Source organism: Seriola lalandi, unplaced genomic scaffold, assembly GCF_002814215.2.
Source record: "Seriola lalandi dorsalis isolate HSWRI2012SDOR001 ecotype SW California unplaced genomic scaffold, Sedor1 jcf7180002053771, whole genome shotgun sequence".
Classification (NCBI taxonomy): domain Eukaryota; kingdom Metazoa; phylum Chordata; class Actinopteri; order Carangiformes; family Carangidae; genus Seriola; species Seriola lalandi.
The window spans coordinates 215239-241577 of NW_019524324.1; the positions used below are offsets into that span (position 1 = coordinate 215239).

At 40.7% G+C, this 26339-nt stretch overlaps 1 protein-coding gene across 2 annotated transcripts in view; it reads right to left on the bottom strand.

Moving 5' to 3' along the window:
• Positions 1-16685, bottom strand: part of slc9a1a (solute carrier family 9 member A1a) — a 30580-nt gene extending 13895 nt beyond the window's left edge. Inside the window, exons 1-5 of one of the 2 annotated variants that reach the window (XM_087172792.1) lie at positions 15566-16685; positions 5093-5565; positions 3484-3734; positions 1527-1744; positions 527-729 (exon numbers count right to left, since the gene is read on the bottom strand). In XM_087172792.1, the coding sequence (XP_087028918.1) occupies positions 527-729; positions 1527-1744; positions 3484-3734; positions 5093-5565; positions 15566-15857 (1437 nt within the window). In that variant the 5' untranslated portion in view covers positions 15858-16685. The remainder of the gene's footprint in view (positions 1-526; positions 730-1526; positions 1745-3483; positions 3735-5092; positions 5566-15565) is intronic. The other variant, XM_023401812.2, reaches the window with a different exon arrangement.
• Positions 16686-26339: the final 9654 nt, after the last annotated feature.

Here is a 26339-nt window from a genome sequence, read left to right on the forward strand (position 1 = left end):
TATTTATGTGTTTTCCTAAGGTAAACTCAGGGAGTAAATTCAGTAGAAATGCATCTTTTTATAAAACATATTTCCTATTCCTTCTGCATATTTTTTTCATGTGAATTTTCTCAAGTGCCTGGAGCCGTTTACTTAAGGAGCAGAAGAGACCAAGAAAATATGACCACTAAAGGTTGAGGAACTGAAGTGACATCAAGTAGGGCCATTTCTGGAAAAAGTAGCAAACCGACTTCTTCATATAAATATATGAGCGTTCCCTTGTGTGAATTCACAAACAGTGATGGAAGTGAAAATTCAAACTACACTTACAAGGCAAATAAACTACACCAAAAAGGTACTCTTTTGCAAACCAGTGTAGGAATCTATTTGAATAGTTTAAATAGGTCTTGATTTAATAAAAGCTTAAATTGTACATTGATTGTGGTCATATTAAAATCCAATAACGAGGCCAAGATTTGAATTAGGCTACGACACAGCAAGCCAGGCTGAAAACACAAACAGGACAACTTATATAGGGTACTCTTACCTGAACAAAGACTGTGAAGAAGATAACAGTGATGATGGCAGTGAGGAACATGTTTCTCATGGGAAAGTGATTCTCGTCCAGCAGGAAGCCAAGGGAGAAGGCGATGGCCCCTCGCAGGCCGCCATAAGCCACAATGAACTGGTCCTTGGAGGTCAGCTTGACAATGCGGAACTTGTTGATGACGTAAGTCAGGCCAACCACACCTGATAAGGACAATGTAATGAGAAACTGAGGTTGGGTTTTGTGTTTTGTGTGTATGTTACAGATCAAGGTCAAGGTAGGAGTAGTTGGCAGTAATGCAAATGATATGTGATTTATAGTGAACAATCTAAAACCTGCAAAAACAACAGGATGGCCATTTAACTGACAGGACAAGAAACTGTATTCAATCACAAGATCTTGTAACATGTGATGGAAGTAAAATGTGCGTGACTATTGATTGCGACTATCCAGTCACAGACATCAGATTTGTCTGCTCACATCCTCATCAGATCCTGAGGAGTACAATGTTACATAAGGACAATTCAGGATTGCATGACTGAACACTGCACATCATTCTTTCACTCTCAGTCTCTCTCTCCAACAATACTAATAACTCTAGCATGACAAATCATCTTGTGACAGCCTGAAGTCAACATGGAAATCCTTAGTGGCACTCTCACACTCCGACATGTCTGTGATGAAACATGATGGTAACATTTACTCCTGTCAGTGCTCCCAGTTCACTTTTTATGCACTTCCTTCTTTAGGCAAACCTTCTGTAAATTACAAAGTAAACTATAATACATGTTAGTACAAGTTTACTTGTGTCTTTTTGATTTGCATGTCAGCCCTATAAATGACAAGTCTGTTAAATAAAAAACACTTCACCTAGAAATCTGCAGTGACTGCTGATGAAACGGCAACAACACTGTTGCATGTTGTTAGTTGTATTACTTCACATCCTAGCACAATCACAATTACATTTGTTAGCTGTGAGAAATATGGCAGTAGAGCTGACCTATGACCCGCGCCACCAGACACAGAATGACAGTGACAGTGACGAAGGTCCAGTTCCAAGAGTGAGGTCCGTCCACCGTGGCTACGCCCAGAAATATGAAAATTAGCGTCTCACTGACGCTGCTCCACATTTTCAGGAAGTACTTGATGGTGGTGTGGGACTTGTGGGATATATTTGCCTCCACATAGGGCCGCATCACTGCTCCACATGCTATTAACCTGGAAGGAGAAGAGGAAAATGTTGGCTAAGTTGAAAGATACTGAAATGAACAGTTATAGACATATCTTAATAGTTTGCATGTTTCCAAATATTTTTTTGCCTTATTTCATTCAAGTCTTGTTGTCACCCAAAATAAAATAAAAATTGTTGAACATGTGACCAAAATGAAGCAAAGTAAGATTTTAGACATTTTAAAGCCAAAAGCCAAAAGCCAATTTAGAAGAAGTGGTGGTTTGACTTGAGACAACAGTAATGTCAGAGTTTTCAACTCAAGGAGTGCTCCAGTTACCGAGCCTGAGTTCCACACCGATTATAGAAACATGTGACACCAACAAAGATTCCGCCATCCCTGTCTGATACCCACTTCTCTATTCCATTCTTGTGTCATGCAGTGTTTCAATGTCAAATATGTGGAGAAACGAATGCCATCCAAGTTACATATGCCACAACGGCTGCTCAACATTCACCCATTTTACCTTCATGTCAATATTGGTTTGGCTTTCATTGCTTTAGAGAAATGATAAAGGGAATTCACACTGGGAAGGTGTTTCACTTCTTTATAAACACACGATATGAAAAACCACCTTGACAAATCCAGTTTTTGATGTGGTGCACAATACGACAGCCACAGGCATCGGAAGGGGTTGTCCTTCTACACAACCACTACACAGCCATTGGCCCTGACACTGCGGGGAGACTCAACACATCATCAACTCCTGTCTCCAACATCAATAAATCCTAGCACCTTAAAGAGAAAATTGATTGATACATACTGGAGGAGCTGATGAAAAATGGCACCTCAGAGACTGTTGAGATGCCAGTAAATCCAGGCTTGGTTTAGGTGGCATTAAATCAGATTAATTCATTATACCACCGGTTATACAGGAGTGTAATCTACCATGATGTAAAGTTGACTTCCTGTCATAGGGGACTAGCTGAAATTGATTTTCCCTGCAGTGGCAAGGTTGTATATAGACCAAGACAACTAATCACTGAGAGAGGATCCATATATTAAAAACATGGATTCAAGAGGGACATCCCTGAAACAGCTGAAGTATTTCACAGATACCAGAGAGCAAACATGACACGCTAGATACTCAAATTGTAAATGCTGAACGTACACACTGTAGCTCACAGGGTAGAGGAAGGTACCAGAGATACCAGCCTTAGATTCTAGGGATAACCATGCTAAAAATACATGGTCTCATTGTTTTGACATGCTTTAAAGACATCTACTGAATGCATATGTTATATAAGTAAAAGTACCTCCAAGAAAGGAAACCTGAAAGGTCTACAAGTCACATAAATTGAAGAATGTATGATTAGATATGTTTGTTAATAATTAAGCTTCCACACACGTCTATTATGACTTGACATCTGCCTTATATAGTAAGTTCATAAGCATTTACTTCAAATGTTAAAAATTAGGAAATGTGATTGAACAAGACTAAGACTCTATGGCCACATTAGTAGCTCTACTGCAGCTTTGAGCTAAATGCTAACATCAGAATGCTAACATGCTCACAATGACAAGGTTAACATGCTGATGTTTACCATGTTCCCCACTTTTCAACCAAACAGTTTTAGGAACTGTGTACCCACAGGAACTAAACTAAGGAATTATTAGAAACTAGAAACATTAGCTAACACATTTAGCGTCCAAATTAGCACTTAAAAATGTGTTATTCTGTGGGTCGCACTCTCTGACTATCCATATATAACCACCCCCAAAACTTACGCCATGATGCCAGAGAGGTGGAACATCTCGGCTGACAGGTAGGCCATGTAGCTGTACACAAAGACAAATAGTGGCTCGATGACACGCGTGTGGGAGGTGAAGCGTGATGTGAAGGCAGACAGGATACCATAGATGGCTCCCACTAGAACGCCACCCAACGCAACCACCAGGAAGGAGATGACTCCAAGGAAGCCGTCCATCACTGTCACTGTGCCAACTCCCGAATACTCCTCAAAAAGGTGGTACAGCACCTAGAAGAGGGAGGAAAGGGAGATGGGGGGGTGAACAATAGAAAAGCGGAAAAGACTAAATAGATTAGGATTTAAGATTGGTTTGATTAAGATATTTGACAAAGACAGACAGGTCACAACAAAAGCCTACAAAAAAAACTATGCACCATGTGGCTCCACTGATTCTCTGACTGTGCTCAAAAGAGGAACATCGAAGTCACAATGGAAGTTTACTGAAAATAGATTTGGCCTCTGGTGTGGTCTTAAGGCTGTCACAAGTGAGACTGTAGCCTTTATTTTGTATTGCTCAGTGTTGGTGTGGTATTCATTTTCAAGATTAGGTTTTGTAGTAAAACATAATGGATTGGTTGTTTTTCAAAACCTATTTAGCCAGCAAATTTTGCTTGTGCCAAATGGATAAAGATACTTAAATGTTCCTCACCAAGCATTTTTAAGTATCTCACCATGGGATATACTGCTTCCTGTAATGCCAGACAGGCTAATCATGCACATCGATTGCCAAATGCTCCTAAGCTGATGAGCTCTGGCACTCACCAGAGCCTTCATTCAAAACCGCCTGTGCCAATGATGACACAGTGCTGACCAGCTTGTATACGTGCGCACCGAAGCCAAACTTGTAGCTGAACATCTGACCAGGAGACAATGGCCCTTGGGAAATGAGCATGCAGAGTACTTGAGGGATATACTGGGGAAGACTTGTGGAAATATCTGGCACTGTCTCCACCTATACATGCTCTTGCCAGTTGATGTCAAATGCACTAGCTGTTAAAAGTAAGGTTGATGACTTGGATAGCTACGATGCAATGTTGTAACTAAATACTATAGATGGTGCTGCATTGGAACAGGCCAGCTGACAGATGGTGTGCTGTGAGCTGAGAGGTATTATGAGGTGACAGGCTCGTCAGTTGATCACTAGCTGTGTGTTAAGTCTAACTTTAAGGTTAAAGTAACAGAATTCAATTCCACTACCTGATCTAATTATAACATCCTGTGACAGAAGTTTTAGCTTTGTCACAGACTGCTGGGCTAAACACCAATGTTTTCATTTGTGTCAATGAGAGGGTTCAGAAATGACTTGATGGTACTCTATTTAGGAAGACAATGATACTGTTTCTCTGGACATCAGCTGAACCCAATTATGGCTGCAATGATGATATAGGAGCTTCTGAGGGCTCCAACCAAGGGCTCACTCTGGCATCATCATATCATTGAAAGAGAGCTTATTATCTCTTCCTCTTATCTCCTAGCCTCTTATCTCCGAATCTACCTTTATTGGAGCATCAATAAAACAATACATGAACATGAAAGTCTGCTACAGTACCAACCACACTGCCCTATTTCTTGTTTTTGTCACTCACCACAGTGACGGCATCGTTGAGCAGTGATTCACCAAACACCAGGATGTGCAAAAGTTCATTGATGTGGATCTCCTCAAACACAGCAAGCACAGCGACAGGATCCACAGCTGAGATGATGGATCCAAACAGCAGGCAAGGCAGAAGCTCTAGTGTGTGGAGGTTTGATGGGTTGTCGGGCTGGATCTGACACACAGCATACAGCAGGCCCCCGACGAAGAAGGCATTCCACAAAGTCCCCACAACAGCAAACATCAGGATCGTACCCAGGTTTTCCATGAAAGGACGGATGGGCAGGAAGTAGCCAGCATCCAGGATGATGGGGGGCAGCAGGCAGAGGAAGAACAATCTTGAGTCCAGCACTGGTGGGACTTTCTCTCCGGCTAGTTTGATGAGCCCCCCCACCAGCAGACCCACCACAATCAGCAGGCAGCTTTCTGGCACAATGCCGGACAGACGAGGAATCAGGTGGAACCCTGGGAAAATAGATGGCATAGAAGGATAAAATGCAATGGCATGGGGTGAGACAAAGAACAAATATACTCACTGCAGAAATTCACTGCTTTAGGATTAAACGATATTTTTAAGTCTGAGTGCGTGTCTGTGTGTGTGTGTGTGTGTGTCTGTCTGTCTGAGTGCTGAGTGAGTGAAGGTGTGTTTAGGTAAGATAAACTGGAACTCTTCCCATCAGTTTTCTGAAGGCAACACTGCAAAGCGATCTGAAGCTCTCTAACACAACGTTACAAGAGCAATCAGCTGTGACATGCCACACTTTCATTAGAATTAGCACCACCGAGTCAACAAATTCTAACTTCTGCTTTAGATTTGGCAGCCACTTTAATAGTGCAACTACAGTAGATACAGTTTCATCAATGTTAATTTCAACATGAAATAAATCTTCTGCACAGTTAATGTTTGTAGGAACTGCAGAAATATTTGTGTAGATAATGCAGGCACATCACAGCTTGCCTGCCCTTATTTCCCTATTTCAGCTGTCTGTCTGTAACACAGAACTTTTGATGAACTGATTTTCTCAGCACGCTTATGTGAAAAAAGTGGCAGCTCCTGTCTTGAAGCTGTTGGTTGAGGAAGGAACTTGACATGTGTACTGTATGCTGTGTAACTGCTGGTGTTAACGCCATGGTCTTGTGAATTCTTGAAAGAAAAAAGGGAAATAATATGCAAAACATTTATCGTAGATGGATCTCATGTGACAATTTAACTCCAGCCATTCAAGTCAATACGGCAATTTAACTACAGTACATTTGCCATGAGCCCATATTCAGGAGATGAGACTTACTAAACTTATGTGGTAAGAAAATCTTTCAGCTTTCATTTGTCCTCATGTCATTTTGTTCCTCATTGTTTAAAGTTAGTTTCCTCATAACTGACATAACCTTTTGAAATGATCTTCCATCGCCTGAAGCTGTCTGGCTGACATGTCACACAGCACAAGGAACTCTGCAGTGAGTCTCAAGAGACTAAGTTGAGTGAGATAATGTTAATGCTTTTACAAACAATAAGACCTACTGCCAGATAAATGACAAATTCTGTTTAACTTTAAAAGCCTTTCTCTTTGACTCTAAGGGCCTGGCTCACATGGGGTGACTAAGCTGATATGGGACCACGAATACCATCATTCTGTGCTGCTGTGAAGTTTCACACGGAATCATAAACTTTAAGGTGACATACAAACTTAGGTAACAGGACAACTGCAGCCTCTGATTAAATGGTAAACAAAACAGGTATGGAGACTTCAAAGAGACAGCAGCATGCAGCCCATAGTGAGAAGTCTTTGCCCGGCTATATTTACTGTACACTAATGCAGCACAGGGACATGTCATTTTCCAGCTGGCACTGTACCAGTTGATGACAACAATAAAGAAATATGAACCAGGTAAGGCTACATGCTCACACAGAGGCTAAACAATCTTATAGGGGTAGATCATATAACATTGTATATCATTAAATATCATGGTGAAACACAATCTGGAAGCACAGAAAACAATGATGCCACTTGAATAACACTCTTAATTTGACATGCTTTTGCCATTTCAAAGGATCCTGTGCAAACACAATCTTTGACAGAAGCAGCAGAAGAAGTAGTGGAAGCTCATATGTGAGATATAGCACCTGTTTTATGTTACATGCCTCAAAGGATTCACAGCAAGACCTTGCAGTCTCTCTGTGTATATTTATATGTGACATAGAATCTAAGGAAATGATGTGTTAATAGAGCCACGTCAACAAGCTGTTTTACACATACACCCCTGTAATCTTAGAATGAAATGGAAATATTCAAACACAATTTGAATCCATGGTGCTGTAAGAATCTTGGACAAAAGGATCCACAGCAGCATATGTCGACAGCAGCACCATTTGGCACACTAGCCACGGGGTGTGCTCCCTCCTGAACAAAGATGGGAGGGGCAGGCAGGTGAACAGCTCAGGCCTGCTCCAGTTTGTTTACATTTGCACAATCAGGATGGTGGAGCAGCCAATTAATATTCATTCATTAGCACATCAAACAGTTTGTTGTCTAACAGACAGGCCTTTATACACATTTTGTTAGTAAACAAGAATAAGTAACCAAAAATATCAATTATAAATAAATAGAATAAATACATAAATAAAAAGATAATTTATAATCAAAACATAGGAACTGGGATCATATTTACACTTCAGTTTATCATTACAACGTTACATGGCTTCGTATTAACAGTATGTGACCATTTAGCAACTGAAATTCCCTTTGAGAATAGAAGACATCTGAGGTAGGGGGACGTGTGCTTACACACTAGGACAACACTAATAGTGTTTCAGCACAAAAGTGCATGTCTGTGGATTATACAACTGCACGCAGCTGTAGGTCTTGAGCTCAGAGGACGGATAGTGAGGAAGCCTTTATTCTAAATGGTCTAAGGAGGCCTAACTTCCCCACAGCTAGATGTCAGAGCCTGACTGCTCTTCTCTTTTCATTGAACTTTATTAGGAAACAGGCACCACTCACATCTCTGTAGAGGCTTAGCAGCCATGTGGTTTAACAAAGATATTCTGTGATAACTGTCGAAAACACGCTAAACAAAAACCTTATGAGACTCCTCCTTAAGGCTCATGTGGCGAGCAGGATGTAAATTCCACAGCTAGTTCTGAGACTATCCAAAGGACACTATCTGTTCAGAAGAAAGCATTAAAATTAAAGCTAAATTAGCTCCGTAAATTAGCACATTAACGTTCACAACATCCAAACCCCCTATAGACACTGCTACATAATTAAGAACCATGTGTCTAAATCTGTTTGAGACGTCAGCACTTCAGAGATCTCTGTTCAGTGTGGGGGCCAGCAGATTACACAAGTGGCTGAAAAGAATAGATTACAGTGACAGGCTGTCGTCAAAAATCATACCCACAGTAGTTCCTTACATAAAAATTCCACCAGTAACTGACAGTTTATACCAGTTTCCTTGCTTTATTATAGATACATCTAAAAAATTGCAAAGACTTTAAAGATTCCCCTGTTAACAATTTAAATTTAGCAACACTTTACATATGTGCACAAGGCATGGTAAAAATCTTTATATATTTAAAAGGCTCATTAATGGAAAGTCACCTTGTTCAGCCTGTTGTAAGCTGAAAGAGTGCAACAGAAAACTGTGTGAACAACAAGGTGTTGTGGGATTCAAAAAAAACAAGGTCTGGTAACAAAGAGCATTTGTTTCTACAAGTCAGACTTTGTGGAGACTTGTGCTCTACATTGCTGAGCATATTGCATATGTATGATATCAGGCTATATAGCGGGACTGCTTTACTCAAAGAAAATAAACATCCTTTTTGAACGCTACCACTACAGTTCAAGAGGACAGCAACTTATCACTATTATCTAAGAAACGACAGCCTTGTGGTTTATTTCATCATAATAACCAACGTATAATAGCCTACAGCATGTGCATGGAAAATTACAGAGGACAGAATGCTCTTAACAAGTTTATTTTAAATAAACAACTTCACTAGAACCTTGCTTATTTTCAGCAACGCCTGATGGGAGTTTTTCCAGTGGTAGACAATGTTGAACAAATTCGTGTACCCATACACACTTACATGTGAGAGTGGGCAATTTACACAAGCTTCATCTGCTGTTACCCACTTATTTTAACCAGCTATAGAGCAGTTTGGCTGACAGCAGACCTTCTGGTCACACACACACTGTTTAAAAAAATCATGATAGAACTTCCCATACTTCAAAGCTTTCCTAAGAAGAAATAATTCTTAACTGAATCCTGAGGGTGGTTTAGGAAACCAAGTGGGGGTATTATTAGAAGACAAGGAATCCCATTATCCCTCATGTGAAATGTTCTTCCGAGTGACATTAAGTAATGAAACTGAGCCAGGGTACAGGGTCACAGCTTTCACTCCCTGCGTCATGATCCATAAATAGGCCACAATGAACTGGCACTTAAACCTCAATCAGGCAAAAAAGGATCGGCAGGCATTTGACGAACATTATAGACTTTTAAAAAATATATCTGCATAGTAACACATCAGATGAAGTTTTATTGGAGTTTTCCTGTCAATGGTTACATGGCAAAGCTGGGGCTGGGCAATAATTCAGGTTATTGTCCATATCACAGCAACACTTCATAACCCTCACATTTTGATAGAAGATAAGATGAATCATAAAATCTGTCAAAACATTGTTTGATTCTATAAAACAATTAGTCTATAACCATTTAGATCAATAGGAAGGACAGGGATTTTAGTTCTTATCACGGACTTTTAAATTCTTCAGTGAACACCATGGCATATCAGTGTGTGTCCATATTTCTGACTGCAGCAGGAGCCATGGAATAATACTCAGTAACTCACAGGAATGTTGCTTAATTCTCAAGGGGAGGAAAATGCCTCAGCAAACATTTCTAAACTGTTCTTGTGCCCAACCTCTACAAAGAAAGTCACTTGCACAAAGGCTTCAATAAAAAGATGGGCAGTGCAGTCCTCAATGAAAGGCCAAAAAGGTCATGGCTGGATGGACTAAATGTATTACTGCTGATGCCTCAAGCAGTGCTACACTCAATACGGGATCCAAGAATGACACTCTTAATGACCCATTATCATTCATGCATGACCAGGAGGGACAGAGTGAGGACTGCATCCTGCACAACCAGTAGGAGACAAAAAGCCATTTCAGCATCAATACTGACTATTCTAAATGAAAAAAACTCTCAACACATCCACGACTTTGGACAAAAAGGCTGTGAAGGAGTGAAAAAAGCCTGAAGCATCCAAACCCGACTAAGTGGTGACAGTTAACACATTCTTAATCTCTCCTGCATGATTCCATTTATGGCCTTCAGTGCTCAAGCAGTAAAGAGCCATACCACATGGGATAAGATAGTGAAAAGGAGGGCAGTGCACTTCATGGAATCACTCATGGCACACATCTTAAGTGTTGTCCAGACATATGTATGAAGGAGATAAGTAGTAGGTGAACGCAGGTGAAAAGCCATACAGTATGTAAAATACATAGGGGTTTATTTTGCCACATTCTTAAACCATAAGATCAAGGGGTTCATCCTGGCTGCTTGTCAATAACGACAGGCGCTGTGTCCTTGCCCTTCTCTCTCCTGAGAGCCTGTATGCAGGAAGGTTATTGAAAACCAGCAAAGGGTAACAGCTCTTTCACTTGTGTGCATGTGTACCCAGTGTCAGCACAGCCTGGCACTTGCTACACATTAGAATTTCCACAGCCAGAGCCTGTTTCCTGTTGCCAGGTGACTAATTGTGCACTGCTGACAAAGAAATCAGTTAGATTGAGCAAGCACAAACGACAAAATATTTAAACAGTCTCTTTGTTAAAGACTGTGATTAATGATACACTAATTTGATTATTTTCTTGGATATGATGTTAAACTGGTTTGTCAACTTTCCAACACTGCAAAACTTTGATGATCACAAGATGCCAACATGCCTCTTTCAGAGATGCAGGCCCTCCTAACAAAAAGAGCAATGAAAAGATAAGCTTTTGTGAGTCAGTGTTTGATTGTTTGATGCAGACTATTGTGCTCCTCAAGTTGCTTGTGCAAGACCAGTGTTGGTTTAAATTATTAATAAAGGCCTGCTGCTGGTATATTTCAGGATGATTCCTGATGCCATATCTGCACAAAAACAGTGCTGACCTACACCGGTGAGTCCTTGCAAGGGTTGTTTCCAAACTATGGCGACAGTTGAGATGTTAACACCGCAACACCTCTGTTTGATCCTAACTGTAATTCACAAAGACATCTACTGTAACTACTGAGTGGAGTACAGTACAGTGATAGTATCGAATATCTGTTTTAAGCAATACTGTACATGCGTGTTCTAGTGATCTGAGTGGGTGGCGTTTTAAATGGAAAGAAAACAGAGAGAAAGATTACAATCTTGACACCTAAAATGATGATTACTGCCTTTGACCCTGTGAAACATGCACAGAATAGACAAGCATCAAGCCAACTATTATTTATTATTGCTTTACTGGCTATTAATGTGAATGCTTTGGCGACTGATTGGGTATTAATAACTTTTGTTAAATGCTAGGTAAAGATTTTCTAAGATTAGGGGCATATCAAATTTTTTCTTTCTCACAAAACTTAAGTGCTAAGTCATAACCTAAATAGTGCATTGAAGATAAGCTGTGTATAACTTGTGACACATTGGCTAAAGCTTTGCAAAAGGTGTGGTTTACAGGGATTTATCTGGAATCCCACACAGGCATTAATGATAAGGAAAATGTTATGGCCCATATTTCTTAGCAGATTTGCCATATCCTGTTATTTTGGACAACAAACGTATTCATTAAACTTACTCATAGAGAATCTTGTCAAAGTGTGGTCAGACACTGAGCCTTACACTGCAAGTTCATTACAAGTCAGTACTTGGTGATCCTGGCACATTTCATCAACAAAATGTAGTGACTGAATTTTAAAAAATATAGTAACTGTAGCAGGAGGTACCAGGAGGCACACATACTCCTCAACAATGATTATAAGGGTGATTTAAAGGTCAACCCAGTGAAACTGATAATGTCTCCAACTTTAGTTATCATCAACTGTTTATCGTAGATAAGCAGTCTTTTAAGGTATAGGCAGGGCCCTTAGTGAACCATTCACTCAGTGATCTAAACTGCAGCATTTTTTAAACTATGTTAATCAGGAAATTGTGGTTCTTAGAAAATTAAACCCTTGTACAGTTTACAAATTCAACCACACACCATGAAAGCTAAACTTAAGATCACAGAGTCATGTCAATGCACAAAGCGAACAAAATGACAACAATTTTGCAGTTCCTCAGGCGTAAGAATCAGAAACAACCAAAGAAATGGGCAAAGAATGAAAACTTTGTGGATTACCAAACAACTGTTAAAATATGACAGTGTGGGGCGTCGAGTAGTTCAGTTGGTTGAGCATCCGCCCAATGTGCTGAGGCTAAGGTCCTCGCTGCAGTTGGCCCCGGTTTGAGTCCCACATCGGGCAAACCCTTTGCTGCATGTCATCCCCCCTCTCTCCTCCCATTTCCTGTCTCTCTCTACTGCATTATCAATAAAGGCACAAAAATATATGACAGTGTCTTTTTACCGCAACTGCGTAAAACCAGGTTACAGCAGTTTTTAGCACTAATGGATGATCACTCTGCATCTGCTGAAGTTGAAATTCTGGGTTATATGTGCGACTTCTCACTCAAACTACATAAACTGCAGCACTGCTGAGAGCAAAGCCATTTGTATTTGTTCAATCAGCGCAAGCTTAGCATGACCTGCCCGTATCAAATATTTTCATTTTATTTGCAAACTCTAGCACAATCTGTGAAACCTCTGTGGTTTATGGCATATACGAGTTCACAGCCAGTCTGTGTAAAATTATGCCATCTGTGATGGTATTACTATATTGCTTTATGAATGACTACTATAATCTGTTGCAACACTCCCCATAAAGTAGGATACTGGCACTCAAAAAGTTCAATTTTGGTATTCTTAGTGAACAAGTCCACATCATACCATCACAAATTAGCTAACAAACTGAAAAAAACATTTTGCTTTCATTATTTTGCTGATGTTCACTTCCTTTTCTGTGATCCTGCACATAAGAATAAAGCTTCAGGTTGCAGTCCAACTCTCACTTCAAAAAATACTATACTCAGATAACAGCAACTCAGTATGTAATGGTGTGTATGTACCTTTCGTGAGGTGTCACACTGAATAAACGCACACCTTCTCTTCAAATTGTTGGGCCAGCTGTGAATTATGAATGGAAGGTGAGACTAACTGGACTTGTCAGACATGTTACAAGGAAGGAGAGAAACAAGCAGCATCACAGCCACCAAGGTAATTACCAAAGGGTGTGTCCCACTGCCCATACATATATAACTAGTGAACATTATCATCTCATCGAAAGTTCAATCTGAAAGCTAGTGCTGGTGAATGTTTGATGAAGATGTAAGTTATTACAGGCATTATACCATATCACATTGTACTCGTCGTTGTTTATAGAAGTCGGTCAGTATATCTTGCTTTGATATGTTACATATTACATTCGTAATATGACTGTGGAACAAAGTCATTTAGATAATAGCTTGTAAGCATTTATTCTTCCTGATTACAGCTAAACAGATCCTTTCGAACACACTTCCACCAAAGAAAGGCAAAAACCTTATGGGGTCTATATGGTAGGTTTCCAGTGCCAATTATAGCTTTTATTCATAGGTCGATAAAGAATACTTATATCTGTGTAATACTGGTCTGCAACCTCATTACAGGAACCAAAATAGAGGATTTCTCATAAATATAAAGTCTTTTCCACTTACTTTAACACTGATGGGGCATTTTCATAATAAAATGAAATCCCCTGGGTTTTCATTTAAATGAAAAGCTTTTGCACTGGGTATAATCAATTCAAGAAATGTTCTTGTGTGAAAAATGAGGGGAGAAAGGTACCATGCACATAAGCAGGGTTACTTAAGGGATAAATGGATTGGGGTGGTGCTTTTACGCCTGTATGATACTGGGCACATGAAGATGAATCAGAGACATGGCCAAGGCTGAACAGTGTGGCAGTCACATTGAATTACCCACATCCCATTTTCAGCAGCTCTACGATAACCAGAGGCTTAAGGTCACCACTGTCTACTGCTGCTGTCAGCTCATCCAATCCCATTTCTTTCCTGCTTTACTTCTGCTTTCATAATTCCTTCAACTCACCCACTCTCCTTATCCTCATCTCTTATTTTCACTCCGCGCCCTTGAGCTATGTCCTAACAGTGATCCACCCGAGCCAGGTGGTCCCTCTATGCCTGTCCTGTCCCCAGAGATACTGGGCTTCTCGCCCAGACAGTGAGGCAGTATCTTCCCTGGCTACACACTGGTGCTCAGTCAGGCCCCTGATGTCACAGACAACTGACAAACTGCTGGCTCTCAGAAAAATATAGCAGGGGACAATGCAGTGTTATGTGGAAAGCACAACACGAGGAGGGGATTGATGGTAAAGGGAATGGCAGGACAGCGTATAAATGAAAAGAGGACATAAAGAGAGTGCAAAGGAGTGGAGAGGGGAGGAGTGACAACGGGTGAGGAAACAGAAGACACTGAAGCAAGAGAGACAAGAGCTGGACAGAAGTCTTTTAATGTACATTAGAGTTGGGAACAAACACAAAATCATGAAGTGTCTCAACTCTAATTTGCCTGTTGCTTTTGAGACATCCCTCATGACAATGTTGAAAGGCGTTGGCATAGAAAAGTGTAGCAGGAGGTTTCTCTGTATTGAAAACTTGCCACTTGATTGTTGCTTTCAAACATCCAGACTGCTGCATCAAGCTGCTTAGTCATCACTGTAGCAAGGAGTAAGTACAGCTCCAGCAAAAGACCCACTCTACATGAAGCCTACAGATCTGATGAGTAATCTGCATGACCAGCAATATAGATCTTCTCCAAGTCAGTGAGCAGACTGAGCTATTCCGGCCAAAACTAAGTCAGCAGACTTAATTGCTGTGCAGAATACAAGGTGGAGGGGTGACCTGGTGGTCAGAGATTATCTTGTGACTGTAAAATGATAGGTTTGATCTTTCTGTCAATTATTGTGAGTCCAGACTATATGTTAAGTTGTTGAAACAGGTTTGTAATCTGAAGATTTATGAGTCATTTATGCTATCTCTGCTGGAGTTATCCGAATCCACTATTTGACCACTAGGTTTACAGTCTAACCAAGTCTTCTCTTCAATATGTGATTTTGATTTAAAGTGCAGTCTGATAAACCAGACTCTTGTCTGTATTTGCTTTGATGTGAACTGGCTGCAAATAGGCTGATTTACCTACAATGAGTACACCTGTATAACAGCTGATCATATAACCTATGGCTTACACTAACAACGCTAGCATTTCCTGAAAGACCTGAACCTGAAATGCGGAGCTACATGCAGCACTAAAATAACACACGTCCACATGATACTCACCTAATTTCATTAAAGAAGCAAGGAGCACCCATAATGAGATTTCGAAGGGCGTCTGTATGTGATGGTAGTCGAGGCTGAGCACAGGAAAAGCCTTTTTAGTGAAGTTATGTCCTTCGTCCGCCACTTTGTGGTTGCCTGGCTTTTCCTGCGTCCGGACATCCGGAGAGCTGGCAGCTCCGAGAGTAAGCACGGTGCCCTCCAGGAGCACCAACACCATCAGTAGGAGCAGTCCCCGCTCCGGTACACTCTTCACGAAGCCAGCCGGGCTGAGCGAACCTGTCCTCGAAGGCATTTTGTTAAAAAAAAAAAAAATAAAATAAAGGCGACGAAAATATATTACTCAGTAAAAGTCCGCTTGAAAACCAAGGAAGTTGAAGAAGTTGGATACAGCGGAGGCAGAACTTCGTAACGTTAGGTTAGTTAACCAACTCTTCAACCGTCGAACATTCTAACTCACTTTAACGGTCAGTTCGACTAGCTTAAACCGAACCGATAACCCATTCTGCCCATTAACGTTAGCTAGCTTGTCTTCAGCGTTGTTGCTCGTAGCCAGGTAAACAGTCGTACTGACACAGGCCGTAGTAAGAGTGCAGGAAATGCCAAGATGATGTAAAGAGTTTCTTTTTTTTACAACAGCACAGATAATAATGCTGTAAAAGTCGAACCTATCTTGGTCGTTTTATTACAGCCGTGTTTCACGAGTTTCTGTGTCAGTGACGATCAATGTCGTCGTCGGTGAAAGATGTCATTGTTGATGCTGGAAGCAAGCAAGACACAGCGGCATCCCCTCTACGCCTCTTCTTCCCCTCCGACAACCCGATAAACTCGTCCGTGAGACGGCGTTGCTGTGATACTGACCTTGAAGAGAAGCCACACAGCTGCCACATTGCATTTTGCCGTGTACACCTATGTATTTCAACTTTTTGACATCAGTGTCCGTGTATGCGGCATTTTCCTCCCCGTGAGGACAGGACCTTGGTCGGGGGCGCAGCTCAGTGGGGGGGGGTAGAGGAAGACTCGGGGTGTGATGGTCCCCGGCTTCAGAGGCTTGTCCCAGGTTGTCAAGCCAAGAAGCGACTGCTCTGTCTGCATCTGCGTTTAGCTTCATACAACCTTCAAAACGCACACCCTTTCGCGGAGGTTTGGTGGATGGGAGGAGGAGGAGGAGGAGTAGAGTGGAAGGGGAGGGGGATGGCCGACTATAGTGACACCTATAGGAATGGAGGTTTAAGGTATCTCATGGGGAGGAATTCGAATAAAATCTACACTACTGCCACTTCTGAAACAATTTTGCCCTTCACACATCATGAATGGGATATGTTGAGTCTGTGTTGTTAGACAGTAATCTGATACTGTTTTGATCTCATAGGGATGCTGCATGCCAGAGGTCAGGATAAACTGCAGACCACAGCATACAGTTGTATGCAAAGGTTTGATTTTTTTAAGTAAAAAGAAAAAACAGGCAGCTCCCAGATATTAAAAATCTGCTTGTTCAAATGTGAATACACTGTCACCTTTATTCCAAGAACATAAGAAAAGAAAAAAAAATTAAACAAAGTTTATGCACTGTCTTCACTTTTCCAACTATTAAGCCTGGAGGAGGTAATATTCTGCTTTGGGATTGTGTGGCAACCAGTGGCACGAGACACAGATAGAGGGAAGAATAGATTTCACTAAATATCAGCTAATTCTGGATGCAAATGTCCTGTACCCAGTCAAGAAACTGAAACTGAAAAGACGCTGGCCTCTACAACAGGACAGTGATCCAAAGCAAACCTCAAACTCCACCATGAACTAGTTGAAGAACTTAAATTGAAGCTTTTGGAAAGGCCCACACAGTCCCCTTGACTTGGACATCTTTGAAAATCTGTGGGTAGCTCTTAAACATACTGTGCCTGCAAGACCGCCTGAAAGTATCTAGGACAAGTGATATGCAATGACGAGAGGGAAACATCTTAAATCATTAACAGAAAGACTCTTAGCGGGGTGCAAAAAGTATTTGCAAGCTGTGATATCTACCAAAGTAGGGTTTACTAAGCACTGTCTTTACAGGCTGCTCAAACCTTTGTAGTATTTTTTCTCTCAAGGACACTTCAGCAGAATACTGTAGATGCTGAGTCGTTAAGCTGTCATGTCAGCTTTAACATTTGTTGATTTAAATAAATACACCCACCTGCTTAATGTTATTACTAGTGTGATTACTCCACTGAAAAGCTTTACTAAACAACTGTCATCATATGAATGTCTATATATGTCTAGCCCTTAGCCAACCCTGATCACATAAATATAATCATGGAACTGTGCCTTTGCCTTAATCTTAGATGATGGAAATTGTTCCTAAGGACACCAGTTGGCTCCATGATCTGAATACTTACTAAGCATGGTGTGACCCAGCATTATGAGCAGTGATATTCACAATGGCTGATTGAGGAGAGGGTGGTGCATACATTTGCAGAGACTGACTTTAGCAGGAATAGAAAGCCGGCTCTAAATGTCCTTTAAAGACATAATATTTGTCTAAGAGGTCAGGGGTCAGTTACGGCTTCCAACCAGGGGCCCTAGAGCAGGTAGGGGATCAGTGCAGAGCACACACACAATACTGAACCAAGATGTTTATGTTCAAAGGTAGTTATACTAATCATTATACTGTGTAATGTTTGTTTTTTGTTTCTGGTGTGATGCTGTGGAGGTGGCCTTGGAAAAAACTTGCATTACAAGTTCAATATTATGACTCAACATGCGAGCAATTTTCCAAGCACACCTTCTAGATTTAGTGACATAATTCACCCAATAACAAAAGCAGGCCGTTGGTTGTAATCATTGCAGGTTTATCAAACCAGTAGTGTTTCTGCTTGAAGTTTACCCTGAAGCCAAATAGGGCAACCCAGAGTCTTGGCAACTATTTAAATGATCCATGAATGGTTTCAGTCATTCATTCAACATTTGCACATTTCAGCTTCTCAAATGTGAGGATTTTGTCCTTTTTCATATATGATATTAAATTAAATTGCTTTGGATTTTGGACTGATTATAATTTTTCCATTTTATTTTGACATTTTATAGACTAAAGAACAAACTGAGAACTCACCAAGAACTTTTTTAGGAGCACCACACTAACACCAGGTAGGGCCTCCCTGTGCTCTCAAAACAGCCTCAGTTCTTCATGGAATGGACTCTATGAGATTTTGTCAAATTTGCTGCACATTCACGTGTGAATTTCCCGCTCTACCACACCCCAAAGGTGTTGTATTGGATTCAGATCTGGTGACTTGGGAGGCCACTGAATTCATAGCCATGTTCATTAAACCAGTTTGACGTGACTTTTTCTCTGTGATCTTGTGCATTATCACGCTTTAAGTAAACATTAGAAGATGGTAAATTGTAAAGGGATACACGTGGTTAGCAACAATACTCAAACAGGCAGTGGCATTCAAGTGATGATCGATTGGTATCAAGGGGCCCGTCGTGTGCCAAGAAAACATTCCCCATACCAGTACACCACCATCAGCAGCCTGGACTGTTGACACAGTTTCTCTCTCATCTACAAGGCGTTTCCGTCCACCGAACTGCCACTCACACAATGTTTTTTTGTTCTTCACGCCATTCTGAGTAAACACTCTGGAGACTTGTTGTGCATGAAATCCCATGAGATCAGCAGTTTCAGAAATAGTCAAACCAGCCCATCTGGCACCAACAATCATGCCACAGTCATTTTTTTTTACACATTTTTATGTTTGATGTGAACATTGCACTGCTGTTACATGATTGGCTGTTTGGATAATACATACAGTAAATAAGCAGGTGCACAGGTGTTCAGAGTGTATATACATTGCCTCCCTATAGAGTGAAGATCAGCTTGTTTCCTCCACTGATTTTTAAGAACCTTTGGCTGAGAAATTACAATAATAAAAGTGTTTCCACCTATATATTCTAAGCTGCCTAGCAATTAGGCTGCTACAACAAGAAACAAAAAGACATGGGTTGATTATAGTTTTGTGCTTAAATAGCTGCTTTCTTGACTTTCAGACAAGAAATTGAACAGCAAAGAGAATGAACTGTTTAGAGGTAAAACTGCTGAACAAAAATGGATTACATAATGTCTAGTCTGTCAGCATTAATAAGGTATGGTCTGTGTGTGATAACAGTGTACTGCAAAACACACACACTTAAACACTGCCACAGTTGGAGTTCAGGAGACAAAGTGTCTATGCCATTAGTCATTTCTGTCCTTCTCTATGTCTTTATCTCTCTTTATTACTGGGAGGTGTTTTCTGTTTTACAGCCCTATGTTGCTGTCAGTCTTCAGAGTTTCTGCCACAATAAGAAACTGCTTAGTGATTAACAACACAGAACAAGGGGAATACCCAAAACTCCTGTACTTTGGTCACTACCAACACCTGTGGTGGGTGTAAACAGGCTTGTGCTTTTTCTGACTGATTTGTTTCATTTACTAACTGTGTGACCTACATAGTGGTCTTTATAGTAAACCGTTTTTGACATTGTTTCATACTGTATACTAACAAAACAAGAAATGATACAAGATGTCATACAACCGTCAAACTGTGATTTAAACATCCCAAGGAGAAAGAGATATGGCTTCTTCCCTCTGAGACGTATCACAAACGCCTTTATGTCTGCAGGATCAGCAGCAGTCTGCACTGTTTGGGAGGAGGGATTTATTGTTTATACACGCACATGTCATTTAAAAGAAGGGCGCAAGTTGCTGGTGTTACTTATACTATCATTTTTACCTTCCCAGTTTTTGTGTTGTGTTTTTTGGAGTAATATTGTACATACATATTGTGCTGGTATCTCTCGCACTTTTTTAAGATAACAGCTTGATTTAAATGAACAGTCAAAGTTTCTCTTTCTTTTTCTCCAATGCAGCTGCAGAAAAAAACTATTTCAGAGTTGCTTACACTAACTTCAGTCTACTTATAAGTGGTGTTGGTATTGTAATTATCACTTTGGTACATTTTGCATGTTACATGTATACCATACAAAACACGACTTTGTAAAACAATTTCTCAATTAACCCCCGTACAACCTCCTGTACCCAGCCAACTCTATGTTGGAACACATAGACCCACAACCTACATCCACCCCCTCAGCTGTGTTGTGGTGCAGCTGTGATGCCAAAAGCTTTGCTGCACGAACCCAGATTTCGACAGCATGAGTCCAAACGTCATCAAACCCTCGGAGAAAATAATAGGAGGCACGGTGCTTTGGTTGGCGGATATAAGCGAAATTACTCAGGAGGACGGAGCTAAACACATGCCCGGCCTATCGTATTTATCCTAAGACTACTTATAGCAAACAGACTGTGTGGTTCTAGGCCACATGAACCGAGAGCCCCATGTGTCCAGTGCTGTAGTCAAGGCCAATCTGCACCCTACAGCTGAAGCCAGAAATTCAGATTTGATCAAAGATAAATTGTACTCTACCAAAATAAATCCCCAGGCTGAAGAAAAATGAGCTGCATGTTGAAAGCTCAGATTTATCCTAGATCTGGCAAAAACAGTTTTATTGAACCCTAGTGACCGATCCTGCAGTCCAAAGCTTATTTGCTTTTGCCTTTGGGATGCTTTCTTTCATATTCCTGAAGCTAAAGAAAGTACGGTCTCAATGATAGAAGTCAATTTTTCTCCATTCAAACTGTGCAATTATGCAATTTCAGATCATAAAACTCGACCAGCTCACCCTGACCCCAAAACAGTTTATGTCTGCTTTGAAGTTTCTATTTTCTGCGTTTATCTGCATGGAGTTAGTCACTGTGTCTTCTCCCACAAGTCACGCAATGTGGAGCAAAAAAAGTGTTATTGCCAAGCAGCATTTGAACCTACAGAAAAAAAGACTGGCTTTCATTTTTTACTATTCTTAAAAACAACTCAATTGACAGCTTTGTGGTTTCTTTTTTTACTCGGTTTGTTTGTCTTTATGTTTGTTTCATTTGGAAAAACTGACTAATAGTAAAACCCTGTAGAGTGTGCAGAGACACATTTTTTCAGATACACAGAATACAAACAGGTAAAACAGGCTAAATCCTGAATAACACACACTGAGGGTGAGATTTAATCAATAAATCATACACGAGATCTAAAGAGCATGAGTTTCTCTGCTGATGAGTTCCTGGCTGAACTGTATCAACGTGCCTTTTCATTAGAGGCTTGCCGCAAGCTCCACTGCTGTCACCTCTTGGATTTGTGATGATGAGCCAGCAGGAATCTGGGGTGAGACTGGGGAAAAACAAATGGTGACATGATGCCATCTTGTATAAGCTCTGCAAATGATGACGAGCTCTGACAGCACGTCTGTCAGCATGGACAGAAGCAAAATATTTTCACGGTTTTAATCGCACTCAGAGCAGCCTGTTGGGCAGAGGTGGTTATTTGTGGATTCTCTAGCCTAACAGTCATCTCTGACATGGAGCTGAAGCATCTGGATAGTGTCCAGCTCTAGTGTCTCTCTCTCTTTTTCTCTCCCTCTGTCTGTCTGGCTCTCTCTCTCTCTCTAAATAGGGTTGAGTTTGTTGCTACAAACCTCTTCACCCCTATTTCCTCTCAGCCATTGCTAATATCACTGCTGTAACTACTGCCAGATCACATCATGTTTAATACGTATACAGTGGCCCCCACAGAGCACTGGTGTCCTTAGGGGATCATTTCCATCATCTTAGATTAAGGCAGAGGCATATTTTCATAATTATGGCCATGTGGTGGTCATGGAACTCTGAGGGTCAGACAGTGATCCACATACTGTAATGTCTCTTTTGTAATTTGGTGGCGGCTCAGCATCAACATGACCAATGTTTTCAGAAGCTTACTGTGGGTGACAGCATGCTGTAACCAATCATCATTAAATGGCCAGTAATTATCATAATGTAGAGCCACATACAACAGCTTCTTTTCTTCACTTGAAATGTGTGTGTGCACGCAGAGTCGTGCAGCACTGTGACAGCGAGTAAGAGCCGAGAGGCAGTTTTAAGTGAAGATACACTGAAAAATAAAATATTCATTCAGTCAGTAGGTTTCATATTCAGCCCTCACATCTGATTTCTCTCAGTAAAAGATAAATTCTGACTCTACAGGGATATCATAGAAATATTCATCAGTTTAGGGGTTTAATGTTATAGGATAAACACAGTCAACAACGCATGGTTCAAGAAAATAGCACATATTCTACAAAATTCTTGAAACCATCTGTTTATTCTTTGTACATCTTTGTACACAGCTGTCAATTTAATAACATGATAAAAAACTATAATTTTTTGTGTCCTGACTCTTAATGTCTGTTACATGTGGGTTGGGTTGTCAGTCTTTCAAAATCAAATTGCAAGACCTACCTCAAAGATGAAGAAACGCATTGTACAATTACAAGATTAGGGAAACAATCTAACAGATAAGGAAATTACAAACCCAACCAAATGAATGTGGTTTACATGACATCATGGTTTCTCGGATTAATTTGTTCTGGGTTAACACCCACCGCCTCTTCACTGCAGCATGAGACGCATTCAATAAACAGCAAGCTTCCCCTCTCTCCTTCCCTCTTCCTATCTCCATTCTCTCTCTCCAGTTGGTCTCCTTCCAGTGACTCCTGCCTGAATGCACGATATATTTCAGCAGACATTTTTTATATCACAAAACCGAAAAACCCTGACGCTCTCAGACTGTCTTCAGATGGTGCAGCGCCACGTCCCAAAGTCAGCCAGATGTCATTGTTGGCGACTGAAAAAAGTGCATGTACGACTCTCTACCTGAAGGTGGTGCCATCATTCAAGGAATATGAAACGACACATCCACTGAGGATGCATTATTTATAGTAAGGTGAAAAATAAACCGGAGAAATTGTCATCATGATGTTTTGATTTCACAACATTGTTAAACGACCATTTAGTTTGTTTCAGCAAGATTATGGTGCTGAGAATTGAGTTTGAACAGGGCAATAAAGTGGACAGTAGCAAAACACTGGATGCAGTTCAGTGACGTTGCCTTCATTGTCTGTCACGGCGATGAAAAGTGATGAATTCAAGTGAGGACAAACTTGAATCCCTGAGCAAAGATGCAGTTACTATCTGAGTGGTGTAAATCAATTTCAGATGGGGCCATGTGGCCTTAAACAAAATTACATATCTCCTGTTGTTTTACTCACACACACACACACACACACACACACACACACACACACACACACACACACACACATACACACATTGTTTTAATAAAAGTCTTTCAGTGCACCAGAGCCAGACTTTGCTCTGTGCTGTCAGGTCGAAGTTTCCAAGGTGTTCTTCTCGTTGTGTTCCAGGCAGACCTTTTGGCTCCGGGCGGACCATAACTCTTACCTCATTACCATGAAAGGTGCGCTCGCTCAACGATTCTGCCCAGGTCACATCTGGCACCACCCAGAATAGACGAAAGAGTGGAGGTGGGGTGGGGTGGGGTGGGGGGGTCACTTTGAACTTCAAAGCAGGCGGTAAAATTTGCTCAGAGGTATTCCACTGTATACACACATGACATTGTAATCAGTACAGACTGAGCACTTGAGAGGAAAGGCATCTCACATGTTGCGATGTATGAGCATTTTCATTGCTTGCAAAATTTAGAGCTTACACACTGACGGTCTTGGAGGAGATGGATTATTTTAGCCAGTGGTATTTGCTTTATTCTACATCTTGTCAAACTGAGTTTTTTTTTTACTCAGCCTGTAGAGGGCCACATTAATCCCAAAGTGATGTTTGCTAGTGAACATCTGCTAGAGTTATGACTTCATCTACAAGGCCGAGGATGAGAAGGAGACAGTGAATGGCTTACCTCAGGCTGCACCAGCCAAGGCCAGTTGTGATATGAGCTGTATATCAGCACCTGTACAGGCTGGGAAACAGAAATTATGAACACACAGAATGTAAGAAAAAAAAAAAAAAAAAAGCGGATCAATCATCATTAATCATGCACACACTGAACGCACTGTTGCCCTCTTCAAACTTCACAGATCCACACTCCACCCACAAACACACACACACACATTACGCCACTCACAAAGTTGTTAGCGTTTAACAGTGGTCTGACTCAACCTTTGCTCACACAATCTCTGAGCGTGAACACAAATCATCCTCTCAGCTAGGTGCAGCCAGCCAGGAGGAGATGTTCCAGCATGTACCTTGACATGGCGGCTCTGTAATTCACCACCACAGTATTCATGTATAATTTACCACCGCAAGAAATTCCTCTTTCATATATTATTAAACAGAATAACCCATCATTTGGACTCACTTCACTGTGCAATTATGTCCACACAGGGCTGACTGTTCTAAGAAATTGTGAATAGTGAAACTGAATGAAGACACTAATAGTCAGATGTTACAATGCAGGAAGTCTCAATTTAGAAACACACTAGAGTGAATTTTGCTTATACATGCATAAAGCCTGGGTGTTCTGTCTGGCTGTATTTTTACTTTATCTGATTACTTTATGTTCATGTATGTTCATTTCAACACTTGATGCACTTGATGCACATCTGAACTTGATGTTGCAGTTATAATAAAATGTACAGTTTACAGCAAGTTATGTAGCCACTGTTCCTGCAGTGGCAAGTTTACATGAGTCAACTAACTGACCACACGATCGAATGTTACGACTGACTTTATGAATAATTTATACAGGGAATAAAGTCATCATGTTGCAACTAATTTATTTACAAAACAAACAGCTTACAGTAGCACTGCCATAAAAGGTACTGTGTCAATATGTTCTTATCAGTCAAATGACCATTATATGGCAGACAATAATCAAGTCGTTTTTGTAACTAACACAGCTTTGTCAGGCCACAACACTGATGGACTCTAGTCTTAACAGTAACGAATTAGATATAAATAGGCTTAAAGTAAATTTGAAGTTATTAGTATTAGTTTGTAAATTAATGGCTAGTAGCTGTAGTAAAAGTAGTATTAAAGAATGTTGATGTACTATAGTCTGTGATACTTTATGTAAAGAACCAAGAATAAAATGCTCATATAATTTATTGGAAAAATAAATAAATACTACAAACAATTGGCCTATTTAAGAAACGGGAAATAAATTGCTGTGTGGGTGCAGTCACTTGTATAATGATTAGTGTACATTCAGGATTACTGTACATTCAGGCATTTAGTTTTCAGTTTTACCCCGCCCAACATGAGAAGCCTTCTGACTGAATAGGGAAGCTGTAATTTCCATAGTGTTGAGAATTTTCCCGGCTGAATGTATTTCCTTTACACAAACTGTTTTGGGTCACTGTATCAACACTGTTAGTTTTAGATAAACTGTCATTTACTTTTGCTTTGCTAAATATGTCACCATGCTCTGTGACCCTCTTTAATCAGTCCAACATTTCTCAGTTTTGTGTCACATAACCGCTGCCACTGTGTGATGAGTCAATTCCAGAGTTCACTGCCACTGTTCCCCGTATAGAGAAAACCACATTAGAGGAGCACAGTGACCATCTATTCTATAAAAGGAGCAGCCCGCTGCAAAGAGAGAACCACAGAACTCTGTCTTCACCCCGTTTTCAGCGCAGGAACAACAAAAATAGGCCTATAGGTCCTCATAAAATATGCAGGGCACTATTTTTGGGAGAAGTTTATACTAAAGGGAGCTATGGGACCTATTGGGGCATACCTAAAACTGGTTTATATACTCACTGCTACAATGTGATGACTTGTTTTATGAGAGACAGAGAATGCAAAATGGTGTGTAACCCTGCCTGTGAACATATATAGCTGGTACATGTACAGAGG